Source organism: Lissotriton helveticus, chromosome 9, assembly GCF_964261635.1.
Source record: "Lissotriton helveticus chromosome 9, aLisHel1.1, whole genome shotgun sequence".
In the NCBI taxonomy this organism is placed as follows: domain Eukaryota; kingdom Metazoa; phylum Chordata; class Amphibia; order Caudata; family Salamandridae; genus Lissotriton; species Lissotriton helveticus.
The window spans coordinates 270180459-270198344 of NC_136070.1; the positions used below are offsets into that span (position 1 = coordinate 270180459).

Consider the following 17886-nt stretch of genomic DNA (forward strand, 5'->3'; position numbering starts at 1 on the left):
AGTAAAGGATGGACCACTTGGCCATTCAAGGAGCTGCCCATGCTTCGTATGTCCGACCTCCCTGTGTCCCCTACCACTACCACAATAGTCGGTTACTTTCAGATGAAAAAGACTGACTGTAACGGCTGAATTTGTGTTTTTACTTTGACTTTTACTGATGTACTATGGACTGAACTATGACGTAAATTAGCCATATTACCCCATATAAGTAGATACTAGGCTTGATTTGAGAGTGTATACCTCCTGCTGGGACCTACAGGAATAAAGGCCCTAGTGCTCTTTGGTGAAACAGGCACATTATGCTCTTTTTCTACTGAAAAACAAGAAAAACCTTCAATGGTGGACACATGAACATATATTAAGTACTTTACTTCACACAGTAAAAGGTTTTAAAAACATGGTTTATTTCTCAAATTTCCATAAACAGTTGTATACTTAAAATGCACCACACAATGGCTTTACTATGCAGTGGATACCACTTGCCTGCAGCTAAAGACAATAAAACATGTCTAATGTAACTTTCACACAGGGCCCAATCCAAGGTTAATATACGGCTCGTATTGTCATCCGTACAGGAGTGTTTTCCACCTCAGAGGGTCTGTGGAGATTAATTGAAAGATAAGGACCATTTTAAAAAGTAAACATATGGTGTCATCAACGCTCTGTCCTCTGAAAGGACTAATGGACGGTGTTCTGGGCGGTACGGCATATGCATCTCAAAAAGGGAATCAGGCCCTAAGACCTTCTCCATGATTTGCTTTCTCAAGATGTCAGTTTGACAGATCTTCACAAACGGTGCACTGAAAAAGTAGAGTTAAAAATCATAGATACATTCAGTCAGATCAATGCTGCAGCACTACTGCTGCGGCCTGGACTGCAGTTATACCCTGCTCCCACCCCCAATGTGAAGTCTTAAGTCTTTTACTGAGATCAGTGACATATCTAAAGTGATCCAGTGGCTATAGGAAACTGGGAATTGCAAAAAAAACACCAGCATTTTCTAGTCTCCTACAGCATATGTAAACAAGGGAAGTCCGATATAGTCCATTCTTGAATTCCATCATTCAGGGGAAATACTATTTTGTAGTGTTTCTCTTACATGCCATAATGTTGTGATATTTGAGTTACCCTTTATTTCTGAAAAACAGGTATTTCGGTTGTGTTTTTCTGTATGCCATAATTCAAGGAAATATTGAAAGTTACTAGCAATATCTATCTCATGTAGCCCTTAAAGTGCCTTTATGTCTGAAATTTGTGACCATTACTTTCTGGTGGGCAGGACCAGAAACTGTGCAACAACTTTAATAAACAACTGAGGCTTCTCACACTCAATACTAGATAGCAAAAAAACAAAGCACCGGCAAAGTCAATAGGTCATGTGTTTAAAACCTATAGGCATTGCCAATGACTTTTAGTGATGCTGTACACCATCCAGCAAGATGCTGAAGATGTCTAGCACAGCGAAAAGCTAAAAGAGCCGCAATGACTCGCCATGTCATTTTGTAGATGTGCACGTGCTTGTTTACGCAACGCAGACAAAATGACGCAGACAGTTTTTCTTTTATGTACTGATCCAAGATGGATCATTAAATAGAAAAAGCAATAGAAGTGGTGCAAAAGAGCTGTTAAGGTGGACAGGCTGGTCCTTCACAAAAAACGAATTTAAAAAAAGATAATTATCAACAATGAGGGTGCAGCATTGGGGAGTAGACTGCAGTGGGGGGGCATCTTGGATGGAGAAGAAGTGCTCAAGGAAGAAGCACATGAGCGAGAATGCGGGGGGAAGAATAAGTGGGCAAGCACAACACGGAAGTATTGTGGGGGCAAGAAGCACATGGACGAGAGAAAGCAACACAGAGCTGCATAGATGTGGGAACAGATTTACTCAAGGTAGTCAGATGGAGAACACATACACTCTCATGGTGGGCTTAACCCAAAAAAACAGTGGTGCTTAAAAGTAAGCAATGGTAGGATACAAGTAATGAGTCTATTGTCCTGGGGACGGACAAACACAAGAAAAGGAAGGAAAAATCCCACGTAATCTAATGAATACAAAGTATAAAACTCTTTAAATAAATAAGCAAATTAGTGAAATTAAAGCCAACCAATGGTAAGCAATGGGTGGGCTCCAAATCCAGTGTAATCTGATAATAGGTATTTTCACAACCAGAAAACGTGCGCTGTCTGGTAGGCGAGACACTGTCAATGGTCAACTACAAAACAAACCACCAAATCAACAGAATTCACCCGAGATACAAGACACATGTAGAAGTTGTAGGTGAAATGAAAATCCTTCATAATGGGATGTCAAGGGGACAGATTGTATTGGGTGATGTTTCTTTCACAGTGGATGTGACATCCCATTTATTTGCTAGAAGGGCAGGCAAGCTAACATCTGTTTACAATGTTGAATTATACACACTGCTGAACGACAGCCCTTTCAGCAACACCAGAGTCTATGCCGCACTCGAGAACACCACGACCAAATTATTCAATAATGAAGCACTGGAAGGAGACGTCCCCCTTTTCGGTATTACTAGATCTAAGGCAAATCTGACAAAAGCGGAGGAGACTTTTCTAGCCATTTCCTCCCTCGTTGCTCGCTCCCTAATTCTTCAGAATTGGAGGTCGGCGGAAGCACCTGCATTTGTGAGGTGGCTAAATAAGATGAAACAATTCAGGATTTTCAAAAAAGCATATGCAAGGCGGGTGGGCGCTACAAAAAAGTTCACTGAGATTTGGAAATATTTAGTTAATCTCGAAACCTTGACGGAATAGTAGTCTTATTGATATTTTAAGCAGGATCAACTACATTTTAAGGCTGGGGGTAATGTGTTCTGGTTTTTCCGGCAGATTTAGCACGTTAGTACTTTAGCACTTAAGTACGTTTGAACTGTATATCCGCAAATAGTTGGGATATTAATTTAAATACTCCAAAATATGGGTATGCCGCCAGAATATTGCTGCAATATGCTTTTTACACTTATTTTGCACTTTCACTGTATTAGTTTTATCCATGTTTTGTATGTTCTGATCAAATGCTGTTTTTTAAATCCCCTGTTATTTATCATTATTGTTATGCCCCTGATGCTCTGCTCAATATAAAATAAAAATGATTTTAAATCTCCTGAAATTCCATTCAATCTCCCCCAGTCTCCGAAAGCTACATTGGCTTCCTGTTCGCAGCCAGGTAAAATTCGAAGCTCTCTGCCTTGCACACAAAGGACTCTACCACACAGGACCACCATTTCTAAGGCCTGCCTTCCGATGTTGCATTCCTAACAGGCCCCTACGTTCTGCAACTCCAATACACTAGTGACCTCCAGAATCAGGAAAGCCAGCTGAGGTAGGAGCTTCATAGTCAGCCCAACTAAACTATGGAATAGCCTTCCGGCCCACATCAGAGCCATCCCATCCCTCCTCGCATTTAGGTAGGAGTTTAAGACCTGTTTTTTTTTACAACTAATTGCGCCAACCTAGCGTGTGTTTACGTTCAGTCAGCAACAAGACACCCTTGGTTATTTGCGCGCTTTATAACATACCATTAAAGTCTACAGTACCACTTCCCATACCAGGTCTTGGCGACATACAGGTAAATACAGAGCTTGCAAACAATACAAAAAACGCCTCCATAGGAGCTCTAATCTGCTCACTGCTGGAATGAAATTTGAAGAAAGCGTTACTATTTTCACACATCTATTGAACATAACCAGAGGCGTTTGCTGCCTATAAATATGTACTGCATAAGGTAGGTCACCGCATAAAACAAACAGTGGCAATGCCCTTGCATATGGCTTGCATTGCCATGCATGCCTGTAATATACAAAAGTATCCATAGGCAGCACCATTTTTATGTTACTGTGAAATTGTTAAGCAGAAAATGCTTGCACTTTATGTAACCAACAATATCTGCTGCTCCACACCGATTGATGACATAAATTGTCACAAAAGACGCCTAAAGTGCAACCAACACTATCTGCTGCTCTACACCGATTGATGACATAAATTGTCAGAAAAGACGCATAAAGCTGTGTGTAGTCAGATGCCCAAAATTCAAATTTAGGAATCTATGGGGAAAAATATGCAGAGAAAGCAAAAAGCAGTTAAAAAATAAATGGGACCGTGTCAGAAGCGAATATCTACACCGGTCAGTGGGAAAAAAAAGGAGACTGCGAAAAGGAAATTAGATCAAGGCATAATTGTGATGGACATGCGTGGAACACATAATAGAGTTTGCACATGTATTAGTAGACTGGCTCACGTTGTTTAATAAAGTTGTTGTACAGTTCCCACTCATGGCCACCAGAAAATATGAACTGCATGAGTGCTCACAAATTCTGCACCAACATTTGCATCGATCAGTGCAAAATGGAATTTGTGCACTTATCAGTTAATGGAAATATATTTTTGCATTGGTCTCTAAATGTAAATGATCATTCAGAACTGGCTGGCACTCATGCAAACATGCCTTGAATGGATCCACTTTTTTAGTGACATCCTTCCTTCAAGTAAATTACAAAGTGGCTGAGCAACAATACTATGTACATGTATTGCTCTTCAGTGATATCATAATTCGGGGATATCATGTGTTTCTGGATTTGATCAATTCAGGGAAGCCTTTTCAGTATTTTCTAGGCAATCACATTTGTTGAAAATCAGGTTTTTGATCAATATTCTTCTAGCAAATATCAAATGTTGCGGTACACTTCAACAAAAACTCCTGGGATCCCTTGGGGTAACAAAGTGCTTTTAAAGGGACTTTCAGCTTTTCGCTAGATGCAAATTCTTTGGCAAGATCCGCCCTGTGTGAAGGGAAAGAGGAGACAAAGCCCCGATGGAATTGACCCTGCTGTGCTGAGACAACCTTCTTTAGTTTAAAGGCATTATGTCCTGACATGGTGTTGAACGGTCTGGTGCTTAGCTTTCAGAAATCCCACGATTCCATCCATCGCAGTCCAGCCATGGGGCTGCTCGGGTCCGGGGTCAGAGGTCCAACCATTCCATAGGACAGAGGATGGAAGAGGTAGAAACTGTGTACAAGGAGAAGAATGGACATAAATTTAGTTTTACGTTGCTTTTTTCTGGTTTCCTTAAAACAAGATTACAAATAAAATGCTTGCCAATATCACTATGGCAACAGGTGTGATTTAAGACAAAACAACAAGAGTGCTGGCACGATCAATATCAAATAACCACCCACTCATCTGCAGGGACCATGTTTTCCATTTCATTTACAAATAGGAGCACTCTCAACATTACTGCCAATGTAAGTTATACTACATTCAGTGGCCAAAATGAAGAACATGTGATAAACAAAAAAGCACTACTATTGGAAGCAGTCTGTGGATTTTACTCAACTGATGTTCAAGGCCGCATGTCAAAAATGTGCAATAATTCTGAATACCACAAGCACTGGCTTCCTAACACTGCTTACAGAAATGTTTTTTTTTTGTTTTAAATTATACTTGATGTTGCATTTCAATGTATAGATTATTTCATGTGATGCGTCATCATAATTACAGTTTCTCTCTAAACCCTCCCACTTCCTTAGTTCCTCACCCCAAACACCCTATGAAACTGTAGAGATTCAAATGCAAAATGATTCTGCCCCCTATTCAGCACAACACAGCTAGAAAATGGAAATTTACAAATATTCCAAACGAAACACGCTGGAGTGAAGGAGGTGTATTGACTACATGCTAAAAGTACAAAAATCAAAGTATGGTTATACAAGGTTTCTCAGTTAATGTCATAACGGGTAACAGTTGTTAGAATTCAAATAGAGTAGGAAACTATTTCACTATGTTTGTGGACTTACTGAGTGTGAACCTGCTACAAAGAACATGGGTGCACACCAATGAAGGAGAGGTGGCTGAGGCAGAGGAGGGATATCAGGCCAGTCAGCCCAGGGGAACAGAGAAAGAAAACAGAGTACACATAAAAAACAAAAATGAGTGAATGAGCTGACCTAGGCAGGAGAAGAGGCTGTGGAGGCCCATTCTTAAAGACATCATTTACTTTGGAGGCTGTGGGGATCACAGGATAGTGTGGGAAAACATCTTTAAAGAGGTCAGCTGTAGTATTGAAATGTTTTATTCATAGTCATCATTATCCTCAAAATATAAGAGGCAAGTGGAATTCCTGCCGAGGTTTGCTAGCGGTATATAAGAAGATGATCATCATCATGAACAAGAATTGCCACTCAACAAACCGCCTGCAGTGCAGAGGCGACTTAGGTTTGCCATTGAAAACAATAAAGCTAGGAAAGAAACACTGCCATGCCCGATTCAAGAGCTAATAAAATGCCATTGGGGTGGAACTGTAAAGGCAGCACAGACTCTTGCTGTGCTTGATTATGGTTCAAAGCGATGAGCTGCGTGCTGACCAACATTCGACTGACCCATAACGTTCACTTATGAGCACCTCGCCAAGAGTCCCCTGACCCTAAAATCTCTGCACTGTCATTCAATCTTTCTACATTTCTCAAAACATCCTTCCAGTATCTATCTGGAATTCTGCTTTGTTAATAGTAGTCACCTTGGCCAGCCATGTGAGAGATGATTAGTAATGTATAGCAAAACATATGACTCCAACAACACGCCTCACAAAAGCTACAATTCATCTGGTTTTGTATTTTCCAAACTGCCATCGGTTCCAATACAGAGACAGAGAGGTGAGGGATGTGGAGGGTAGAAAGGAAAACAACAGGGGGCCACCTCTCGGTTTTTAAACCATGCCAACTCCTAGAGAATTGAAAATCCCATCAAAAATCTGCTCCAAGGCCAAGTACAATTATTCATTTTATTTGGTTACGTCATTTATGTTATGTTAATAAAATCTGTACAGCGCACGAATACCCTCGGGTGTCTTGGCGCTCTAGTGCAACATACTGTGCTAGGTGCTACTACTGCTGAAAAAAGCCAGGTCTTCAGCTGTTTCCTGAATTCCAGATGGGAGGGAATTTTTCTAAGATGTGAAGGGAGGGAGTTCCATTCCTTGATAGTGTTGAAGGTAAAGCTCCTCCCCTCCCAGTTCATCTTTTTGATCCTGACTGACTGCATCAAATGTGTATTAGCTGAACGCAGAGTTCTGTTTGGAGATTACCGTCTGAACAGGTCCTCTAAAAATGTCGACCCTTCATTGTGTAATGCCTTATGGGCCATGCAGAGCGTCTTAAACTTTATCCGCTGGCAGACTGACAGCCAGTGGAGTTCTCGCAATGCTGATCTGACAGACTAATATTTTGGGATGGCGAGAATCAGTCTTGCGGCGACGTTTTGCACTGCCTGTAGCTTCCTAAGAAGAATGGATTGCACCCTAATGTACAGTCCATTACAATAGTCAAGTTTGGACAAGACTAAGGAGGTTACTACTGACTTTCTGCATGGTTTTGGAATGAAAGTCAGAATTTTCCTGATATTCTTAATCATAAAGAATGAAGAAGACACAACCTTAGAGACTTGAGCTTTAAAACTAAGCTTTTCATCTATAATAACCCCAAGATTTTTTACTTTTTCTACTGGGGTGGAGGGCAAGCTTATCTGGCCACCTAGCTGGGGACCAAGGAGGAAAAAGGTTTCCGAACATTATCACCTCAGTTTTGCTTTAGTTTAATTTCAAGCAATGGGTGCTCATCCAATGACTTAAGGAGAGCATGCAATCATGAAGCTTTAACGAGTGATTAATGTCCTTATCCACTGTTGAGATCATGAGCCAGCTGGGTGTCGTCGGCATACGATGTAGGAATCAGATTAAAACTTCTTAACAGTGGTGCTAATTCGGTTACATAGATAATAAAAAGTGTAGGGCTCCATGACAAGCTCTGCGGAACACCACATGGGAGAGAAAATGGTGCTGACTTAAATTTACCCCAAATGAACTGATTGGGTCCTCTTTGAGAGGAACGGTATCAACAGGGAGAGATCACACAGGAAATGGAGAAGGATTTGACCAAGGAGCACAGAAACGCAAATAAATGTCTAGTTAATTATCTAACTCTAGTTCTGCAGTACTGGAATCTTTCATAGATCCACATACTTGAATTATCCCCATTAGTCATGCTTGGAAATGGCAATAATCAAAGTTAAGAGAGCAATGTACACTAAATAATAACATTGAAAACAGCCATAGAGTACATGCAATCAAGGACGTTATCTCTTGGTGGACAGGTATACTGCTAAGTCTCTGCAGTTAATCTAAGGTACCCATGATGCAGTCCAATTAAAGGAAAACAGATGTCTGTTTTGGTAGCAAGCTGCATCCCATTTGGACATTCCTTCTGAGAGTAGAGAAGACTCTCAGACCTATCACAGTACATTTATCGCCGAGTTCTTACTGGGTGTCTCAGTCTTAAACCAACTCTCGTCCTAGGTCTATAAACTCAGTGGGACTGAAGGGTTTAGAGTGTGATGCAATAAACCTCCATGCGAGGGCAACAGGGCAGCTATAGATAAACAGGTGCTTGAAAAGCTTTATAATGAGTCACTGGTATTTCAAGTAGTGGCCTCCACATGGTTGATCAAAATAGGACAAAGGATTAATATTATGAAGGGTGCGGTCTTATGTCACTGCTGTAGGTTCACAACAGGTCTCTAGCATAAGGCCATGTATCAAAGGAGCATACATTAGGCAGTCCTCGAAGGGCGAGGAAGTTTTCTGGGAGGCATCAGGCTCACAGACTTCAGAGGTGGAAGCAGCAGGCTCAAAGCAAGTGTATACTCACATCAGAGTTGTGTTTCCATTTATTGAGAATTCCCACAGGGTTTAAAAATAGAATGTAGTACCTTCATGAAGCATTCCCCTGAGTATTAAGCCTTCATTGAACAGGAAACTAGGGGTACCAGGCAAACCATCAAAATCATGTTACCAATCAACAGGTGATTATGTTTTATTTATGGAATTGCAAAGCTCAACCGGGCCTTTTCAACAACTGGGCTGCAACTCAGCATTGCAAGGGTCATTCATAATAAAAAAAGTTATTTACCTTCAACTACAGTTTTTCAATACCTTTCAGAGAGTAGCAGGTTTGAATTATTCCTATCGTCAGGCTGAGAATTCTCGGCACTCCATGCTTAAACTGCAATGTTCACATACACTCTTACACTGCTTTAGCTTTGTACCATGTGCAGTAAATCAACCATACATGACCCCCAGCCCTAGCCAATGAGGTGGAGAGAGTCGGAGCTTAAATCCTTTTAGATGCTCCACAAGTCAAACTTTAAAAGCTCGTCAAGAGGAAACAATATGAAGCCTCATTTAAGGGGAGATGGGCAGGTCGCATCTGAATCTAGTAAAGATGCCAAAGCTGGAAAACTCTTGGTACCTGTGAGTAATTTCTCTTTTACAGCATTGATATTTCATAGTACAACAAAGCCGAGCCAGAGAAAAAAACTGTGGTAGGCGGGAATGAGATTCACCTTAAGCAAAAAAGAATATGAAGCATCACCTATCGTCTGTATGCTCTGCTCTTGATTGCACATCAAGGCATTAATGCTTGTCAAAGAATTGCTCGGCAAAGGTACCATCACCCTGCAGATAACCCTCAATACCTCTGATAAAGTGAGCTCTCACCCTATTAGATAAAGTTCAGTCATTCTTAGCATGATATGTTGCGTTGCAAGAAACAATCCATCTTGCCAAAGCCTGATTTAACAGGACTTTCCCTATATTTGACCAAAAGCCACAAAGAGCTGATTGGATCCGCAGAAGCCCGTAGTTTTAATCAAAGAGAGCTTTCAACATCTCTTATGGTCTACAGCATGCAATGACCTCTAAGCGGCAGAGGATCCAGAGAAGATACGTTGGTTTATATAGAAATGCACTGTTTGAAAAAAACGTGTATTAATATTGATGCACAAATATGGTTATGATAAGGAAAGCTTGCAGTTAGTTCACCCATCTACCTGAGATGATGGCCAGGAGGATGCAGTCTTCCAAGCTTGGTGCTATATGAATGACCAATGAATTGGCGCTAAATAATTTTTCTTTAATGTTGAGAATACAGCATTAGAGCTCCCAGGACATTGCAAATTTCATTGATAGTGTGAAGGTTATATAAAAAAAAGCCTTTCATTAAGCCTTTTTTTATTCTTCAAGAAAAAAAGGGACGCTTAACCAAAGGTGGCCAATAGTTAAGAGAAGGTGTAGACCGCTAGACCATCCTCTGTAGGTGTGCTGTCACTGGTGCTTTTCATTTAAACAAAATATGCAGGGAGAAGACTTCAGACAGGACAGAGCCTTAAAGTGGTAATGCCTATCTACTATTGCGCACAGGAAACTTCTGTAGCATTGGAGGATGTATGGAAAAGTTAAAGGTATCACCTAAGGCAAGGAAAGTCAAGAAATGTTAGCCTTCGATGAAAGAAAGGATCTTCCAATGAGTGACCTTGTGGAAACTTGTTTGCTTCAAATTCGTGCTGAGTTTGTGAAGATCTAACATTGGCTGCTGGTCTACCAATTGTCTGAATACCAGGGGAGCAAAAGCCTTAACCTCTCTGTACTTTGGGCACTGTGCTGCATTTTAAAAGCAACTTTTAAGATATTGTCTTTCAGTTCTTGCAGGTGTTTGTAAACCTGAATTTGTAGAGGATTTCCGGATTACAAATTCTTTTTGATTTCAAAGCATTTTATTGTATAAAGAGGTGACAAAGAATAAGAAGTACATAATATAATAAAAGTGATACAGTTGATCCAAGAGAAACAAAACAATCAGAGGCTAAGCCTGAAGCATCCGTTAAGTAAATGCATTCCTAGATAAAAGTAGCCTGTTATATAAACTAATTAGGTAAAGGCCACTATCCGATCAATAAATAAGTGTATCACAATCAATTATTAGAATCGGGGGCAGGGAAGGATATAGAGCGAAAGAAAGAAGAAAGATAGAGAGAACAAGAAAAGAAAAAGAAAGGGGACAGAGGACAGAAAAGAGAAAGAGGAAGAAGAAAAAGAAGGATTCCCAACGGACTAACCAAACACGCAGAACACAAGACGCCACTCAAACAGATACATCAAAAGGAAACTGAGCAATCAACCCTTTTGATGACAAATCCATATAATCATCCAAAGCTTCCCAGACCCTACTAGAGATAGAAGGAGAAAAGTGAGCTTGATCAACCGAGGTGTGAGCACTACGCAAGAAGGAGACCCAAGCCCACCAAGTATGATAGGAAACAGAGGAAAAGGATTTCCATTCCATAAGTATGACTTTCACCGCAACAGTCAAAAGGAGATCCATCAACTGTAATTCCATTGGATCCAAGGGGAGAGGAACAGGGGCAGCCCATGGACCCAGTAATATTAATGGAAAAGAGAGTTGGAACTCAATACCAAAGATGAGAGAGAGATGTTTATGAATGAGGTTCCAAAAAGGCTGAAGAAGGGAACATTCAAAAAACATATGCTGAAAATCGCCCATCAATAATCCACAGCTCCAGCATAAATTGTCATCCTTGAGATTGAGCGAATGTAGACGAACAGGCGTCCAATGAAGGAGGTTGACAGAGAAAAATTTAGATTGCATTAATGATGGGGCAATTTTATTTCGAAGAGAAAGTTTACCAATCAATTGCCAGGTGTCTGAAGAAATATGAGCCGTGACTCCATGATCAAAATGACGTAACCATTTTTGTTGAGCAACCGTATGTATGGGCAGTGAAACAGATGATAAAAAAATTATAGATTTTGGAGGCTACGTGACCAGATTTAGTCCAGATATGAAAAAGAGAAATGGTGGAAGAGGTAGGGTGAAGATGTATTTTAGCGAGTGCCACTTTAATTTTAAGAAAAGTATAAAAATCTAAGTTAGTTAAAGAATGCTTTTGAGCCAGGGTGGAAAAGGGTAATGGCTCATCATTAGCACCATAAAGATGGTAAACAAGGGAGATCCCTTTAGCCGCCCAATAGGACATGAGAGTGGGAGTAAGATTAAGTTTAATTTTAGAATTCCGCCAAATAGACGACCAGCTAGTTTTATGTAAGGGGATTGCCACATTCCTGTCTACACTCCGGACCGCAGCAATTGTATCAAGAATTATAGAACGAGAAAACCGGATATGTAAAGTAGACGTGGTGCAAAAAGAGGCAGTCGGCAAAGGAGATGCTAAGTCCTGTTCTATTAACAGCCAAGAGGGAACAGGAAGAGGTGGAGAAGCAAACCATAAAGCACCTTGAGAAGCCAAAAAGGCAGTTTGGTACTTTCCCCAATCAGGAAAATTGCAACCTCCCATATCACAAGGTCGTCTCAAGAATTTGTAAGCAATTCTAGCCCGTTTGTCATTCCACAAACATTTAGAGGTCAGAACATCAAGTTCACGAAAAAAGGAATCTGATAACTTAACCGGAAGCATGGACGATACAAAATTAACAATGGGTGTTATCATCATTTTAAGAGTCTGGAGGCGACCCCACCAAGAAATGTGCTTCGGGGACCATGTATCCAAAAGACGACGCACTTTAAGAAGAGTCTGGGATTCATTATAGGCAGTAGTGGCGTATAAGGTAGAACAGAAATAAATACCCAAGTATTTTAAATGTGTAGGCTGCCATTTAAAACCCGCAGAGCCCATATGTGAAGGGAAACAATAGGCATTCAAAGGGAACATTTCCGTCTTATCTTTGTTTAATGTATACCCTGAAACCTTTGAGAAGAGGGAGATGGTATTTGAAATACCAGGAATTGCCAAGGCGATATCATCTGAGAAAATAAGAACATCGTCCGCGTAGGCAGCTGTTTTAATACAATGAGGTCCAAAAGAAAAACCTTTAATGTCTGGGTGTAACTCAATCAATCTGAGAAGAGGATCAATAGATAGTAAAAACAAAAGCGGAGATAAAGGACAACCTTGTCTAGTGCCCTGACGAAGATTAAAAAAGGACGACGTAGCACCATTAACTCTGATGTTAGCTTTAGGTTGAGAATATAAGGACATTACCATATTAATAAAGGAGTCACCAAGGTTATGAGCACACAAGACAGCATGAAGAAACGGCCAAGAGACCTTGTCAAAGGCCTTTTCAGCGTCAAGGGCCAAGGCCGCGGCAGGGAGTTGAGATCGTTTAGCTGATCCAAGAATATGACAAAAAGTGCGTATATTATCGCGCGCAAGACGGCCCTTCACAAACCCGGTTTGAGAGGGATGAACAAGATGGGGAATAAAGGATTCCAATCGTTTGGCCAAGATTTTGGCAAAAATCTTAGCTTCCATGTTGAGCAGAGAAATAGGGCGAACATTTTTGGGATCTGAATGATCTTTTCCCTCTTTTGGAATCACTACAATAGTAGCTTCAGCTGCAGTACCAGAAACAGACCCATCTTTAACAAAAGAATCAAAGACAGATTGCAATTTGGGAACAAGCGCAGGGAGAAAAGTTTTATAAAACAGAATAGGGTAACCATCAGGGCCCGGGGCTTTGCCAGAACGAGTAGCTTTAATTGCGGTAACAATTTCCTCTGGGGAAATCGGGGCATTTAAAAAAGTACGATCATCCTCAGAAACCGTCTGCACCGGAACAGATTTTAAAAAATCTTGACAATGCTCAAAAGAGGTTTGATTAGAAGGAGTGTATAAGTAATTATAAAAATCACGAAAAACAGCAAGAATTTCCCCAGTCTGAAATTTTTTAGAGCCCGAGTGGTCCGTAATAGAAGAAATTTGAGAGGACTTAAATGAGGAATCTTGAAATTTTAATGTAGCTGCAAGAATCTTCCCAGCCCGATTCTTCAACAGTAATCTTTTGGATTTCTGCGCTTGTACTCCAATATGGGCTCTTTTGGTAACTATAGTATTATATTTGTATTTTAATTGTTTTATTAATTGTAGGCAAGATGCATCTCGAGATTGTCTAAAGGTAGATTCCAAAGTTTTAATTTCAGTTGATAAATCTGTAAGCTCTTTTTTAATAACAGAATTTCGTTTGGACATACATTTAATAACCTGACCACGGAAAGTGCATTTAAACGAATCCCAGAGGACAATTGGGGAAGAGACTGAACCTTCATTCTCATGGAAAAAAGTTTCTATTACATCAGAGAATTCATTAACCTGAGCAGTATCATGTAAAACTTCTGTATTTAATCTCCAGGAGCGAGCACGGGATTTAGGAGCAAAGGACAACAAAGTAAAAGTAACCGCCGCGTGATCAGAAATCAAAATAGGATGAATAAGCGGAGAAGAGGAGAACGGAACAAGAGAAGAGTGAACAAGTAGATAGTCAATACGAGAAAAAGAAGAGTGAGGTGAAGAAAAGAAAGAAAAGTCGCTACCAGTGGGATTGTGAAGACGCCATATATCTTGAAGCTGAGTGAGGGAACACATGTTAAGCATTTGTTTATGGGATTTTGGAGGACGAAACTGAAAAGCTGAATTCCTATCCAAAATGGGATCCATCGGTAAGTTAAAATCACCGCCAACAAGAAGATTCCCAGCATGTGGGGTATCATGTAATTTTTTGGTAATCAATTTCCAAAAGGTCGGATTGTCAATGTTAGGGGCATAGATATTCATCACATAAAGATCATTATGTCCATCAGACAATTTGGTTAACAACCAACGACCTTCAGAATCGTGATCAGAAGAAATTATAGATAAACCTGAAGTCTTGGAAATTAATGTAACGACCCCATTTCGTTTGCCAGAGGCATCAGAACAGCAGACATCAGAAACCCATTCTTTTTTCAAAAATAACGCCTCTCTGGTAGAGACCTTGGTCTCTTGAAAAAGGATCAGGTCCGAAGAAAGAGCTTTACAATAATCTAAGACTTTTGACCTCTTCACCGGATGATTTAAACCCTTAACATTAAGGGATAATACATTCAAACCCGGCATGGACATATATAAAAAAATAGAAAAGACACCATAAATGACAGAGAAATAAACAACTGCACAGAGACAAGCAACCAAATAGCAAACAGAAACAGCGCAGAGGGATAATCCATGTGGGAAATCCGAAAAAAGAAAAAAAGACAGAGAAGAAGAAAAGAGAAGGGAGAGAAGAAATAGCAGGGGAGGCCTGAAAAAGACCCAATTCATACTAAGGAGAACGTGGAAAAGCGAGCAAGGGACCCGTACAAGGAGGGATAATAATTAATATCAATAGCCCCAATAGATTACCTAGTTGATGACAATAAAGTAGGAAAAGGTAACAATCAAAATATAAACAAATACCAGCATAATAATATAAATAAGAACAATGCAACAAGTAAATCTGTAAAGTCACACTTAATTAATAACCTAGTAACAAATGTCATACATATAATACGTAATAATATTAGTCATTTTGATACTGAAAAATACAGTGTGGTAAAGTAAAAAAGAATACACAATTCCATGAAGATAACTATGTGTATCCTCAAAAGAGACATTCAATTAATGAACAATCCTTAACTATCAAAAACTACGATATGTAATTGAAATCGGAAAAGCACGAGCATATGAAAAATATAAGAAAAGAAAGGAAGCGAATAGAAGAATAGACAGCGAAAAAGAAAGAGACGAGATGATACATATCAGAGAAAGGCAACTATTATTAACAGAGAAGCATCAAACAATGAAAACTGAGCTGAGATGAATATTAACATAAAAGATATAACCACTAGAGCAGAGGAGAAGAACATGAGACTAAAATAGTGACCAACTTAGAAACAAGCACTAAAGACAGCGTAGAAAAAATATAAGGAGGAGAGATATATAGATCAATAGAAGAAACAACAAAACTCAGAAAGAAGGAGAGAATGCAGAAAGAAGATATACTAAGGAGAGGAGTAGAATAGAAAAAGAAAGGAAGAGAATAAAAGAATAGGAAGCGAAGAAGAAAGTGCGGAGGTGATACATATTAGAGAAAAGCAACTGTCTTAATAGACAAACAGCAAGCAGTGAAACTATCGTGGAATGAATAGTGACATAACATATATCACCACTAATGCAGAACACAAGATAATGAGACATAAATAGTGATGGACTAAGACGCAAACAATATATACAGAGTAATAGGAATACTAATGCAGCCAATATTGAAAATACAATATGGTAAGGTAAAAAGGAAACCAAAAGACCATGAAGATAACCATGTGTAACCGAAAAAAACCAGTCAATTAATGAACAATCCTTAATTCCATAAAACGTACGAAAAGTGAGTAAATTTGAAAAAGCATAAACATTAGAATTTATACAGAGTGGTAAAGAGTGCAAAGAAGAAAAAATGAGAAAAAAAATAACGGAATAAACAACATGACTATGAAGAAAGGAAAGAGTACAAAACAGAACACAAAAACTCCAGTAACTGAGTTAAAAGTCAATAATGCAGTATACTATCAGCCAGAAAGAGAAGAGGAAACATAGGAATATAGAAAACCACCATAAAGGAGACAGAAAGAGACATTTCAAGTGCCCGAAGCACCAGGATCCTGGGAAGTCGCCCTTTGAATCTCCATCTGTATCTCCATCTGGTTGTCCAGGAAGGTAGCTAAGTCAGCCGGCTCATCGAAAATTCTGGAACGACCCTTGTAAGAAATGCGGAATTTGGAAGGACCAGCAAAGGAAAAGGGAATGTTCATCTCAGAAAGACGTTTCCGAAGATTAAGGAAGCCCTTCCTCCTTATGACTGTATCCCTGGCAAAGTCTTGAGAAATTGAAATTCGATGTCCTTCCCAAACGACATTTTTAGTCTTACGCATGTGAGAAAGAATTTGTTCTGTATGTTGATGACGCAGTGGCTTAAAAATTATTGCTCTTGGCTGGGTGGCAGACTTAGAACGAAAAGTTGGAACACGATGTGCTCTTTCTATCTCAAATTCTCTCTGGAATGAGATTTGTAAAGTATCGGGAAGCCAATGATACAAAAAATCAATCATAGAGGAAGATGATTGCTCTGCATCTTCCGGCAGACCAAAAATGCGTAGATTAGATCTACGATTACGGTCCTCCTGCTCAGTGAGATTTTTACGCAATGCCGCCATTGAACGCTTCAAGTGGCTGAGAGACCTGGATTGTTTCTGTATATTATCCTCTGAGGAACTTATACGTGACTCCGTGGCCGATACACGAAGAGAAAGGGCTTTGAAGTCATTCCTAATAGCGGACACCTCCACTTGTAATAAATCCGTATTAGTCTTTGTAGATTGTGCAATATCATGCACCTCATTAAGGCGCGTTAAGATTGCGTCAAGAGTAGAGTTGGTGTCTGACTGAGCAGTCTCAGGCGTAGGAGACAATGCCTTAAGTCGTTTAAGCGAGGCGCCAACATCTTTTGAGTCTTTATTAGTTGAGGAACGGCCCATACTTGCAGCCATGAAGAGACAGTCCCCAAGAAAAATACACAGCCACTTGAGGAAAAAAAGAGAACAGAAACTGCGTAGTTACACCCAAAAAAATGAAATACAGCACACTGAGCGTAAGGAGCGCCAAATCAATGACATCGGCGGACTTATATGAAGAGCAGGCATCAAAATGTATGGTAGAGCCTCATATATAGCAAGAGGTTACAACAAATACATCATGAGGAAAAAGCAGTTCCAGCAACAAAGATCTGTACTGAAGAAAAGAGAGCGTAGGCAACATAATATCTAGCCAAAACAGCACAAAGAGCATAAAAAAGGAAAAAAAAAATGATACCAGTTGCAAGCGCCGTGTGGAAAATGACCTGGATAACCCTACACCGGCAAGAATGTATAAAAAACGGCACTTCTGAAGAGAAAGCGCCGGCTCCGTCACAAGCGGGAAGATGGCGGCCGCCCGTGAAGAGACCGAGCGCCACAGCAGCATGCCGGGGAAGGTGTGTAGCAGTCAGCAGAAGTCGCCGAAAATGATGTCAAACAGCTCCTGACATATTCCGGCACCTAGAGAGGTCGTTCCGGTGAAGAGGGGCAGTCAGGAAGCGGCTGAGAATCTCCGT

General features: G+C 40.1%; 1 protein-coding gene across 1 annotated transcript in view; it reads right to left on the bottom strand.

The window, feature by feature from the left end:
- Positions 1-383: 383 nt before the first annotated feature.
- The window catches only part of POMT2 (protein O-mannosyltransferase 2), a 425522-nt gene continuing 408019 nt past the window's right edge, over positions 384-17886 (bottom strand). The window contains exon 21 of the mRNA XM_078659955.1: positions 384-5030. Within this exon, the coding sequence (XP_078516081.1) occupies positions 4925-5030 (106 nt within the window). The 3' untranslated portion in view covers positions 384-4924. The remainder of the gene's footprint in view (positions 5031-17886) is intronic.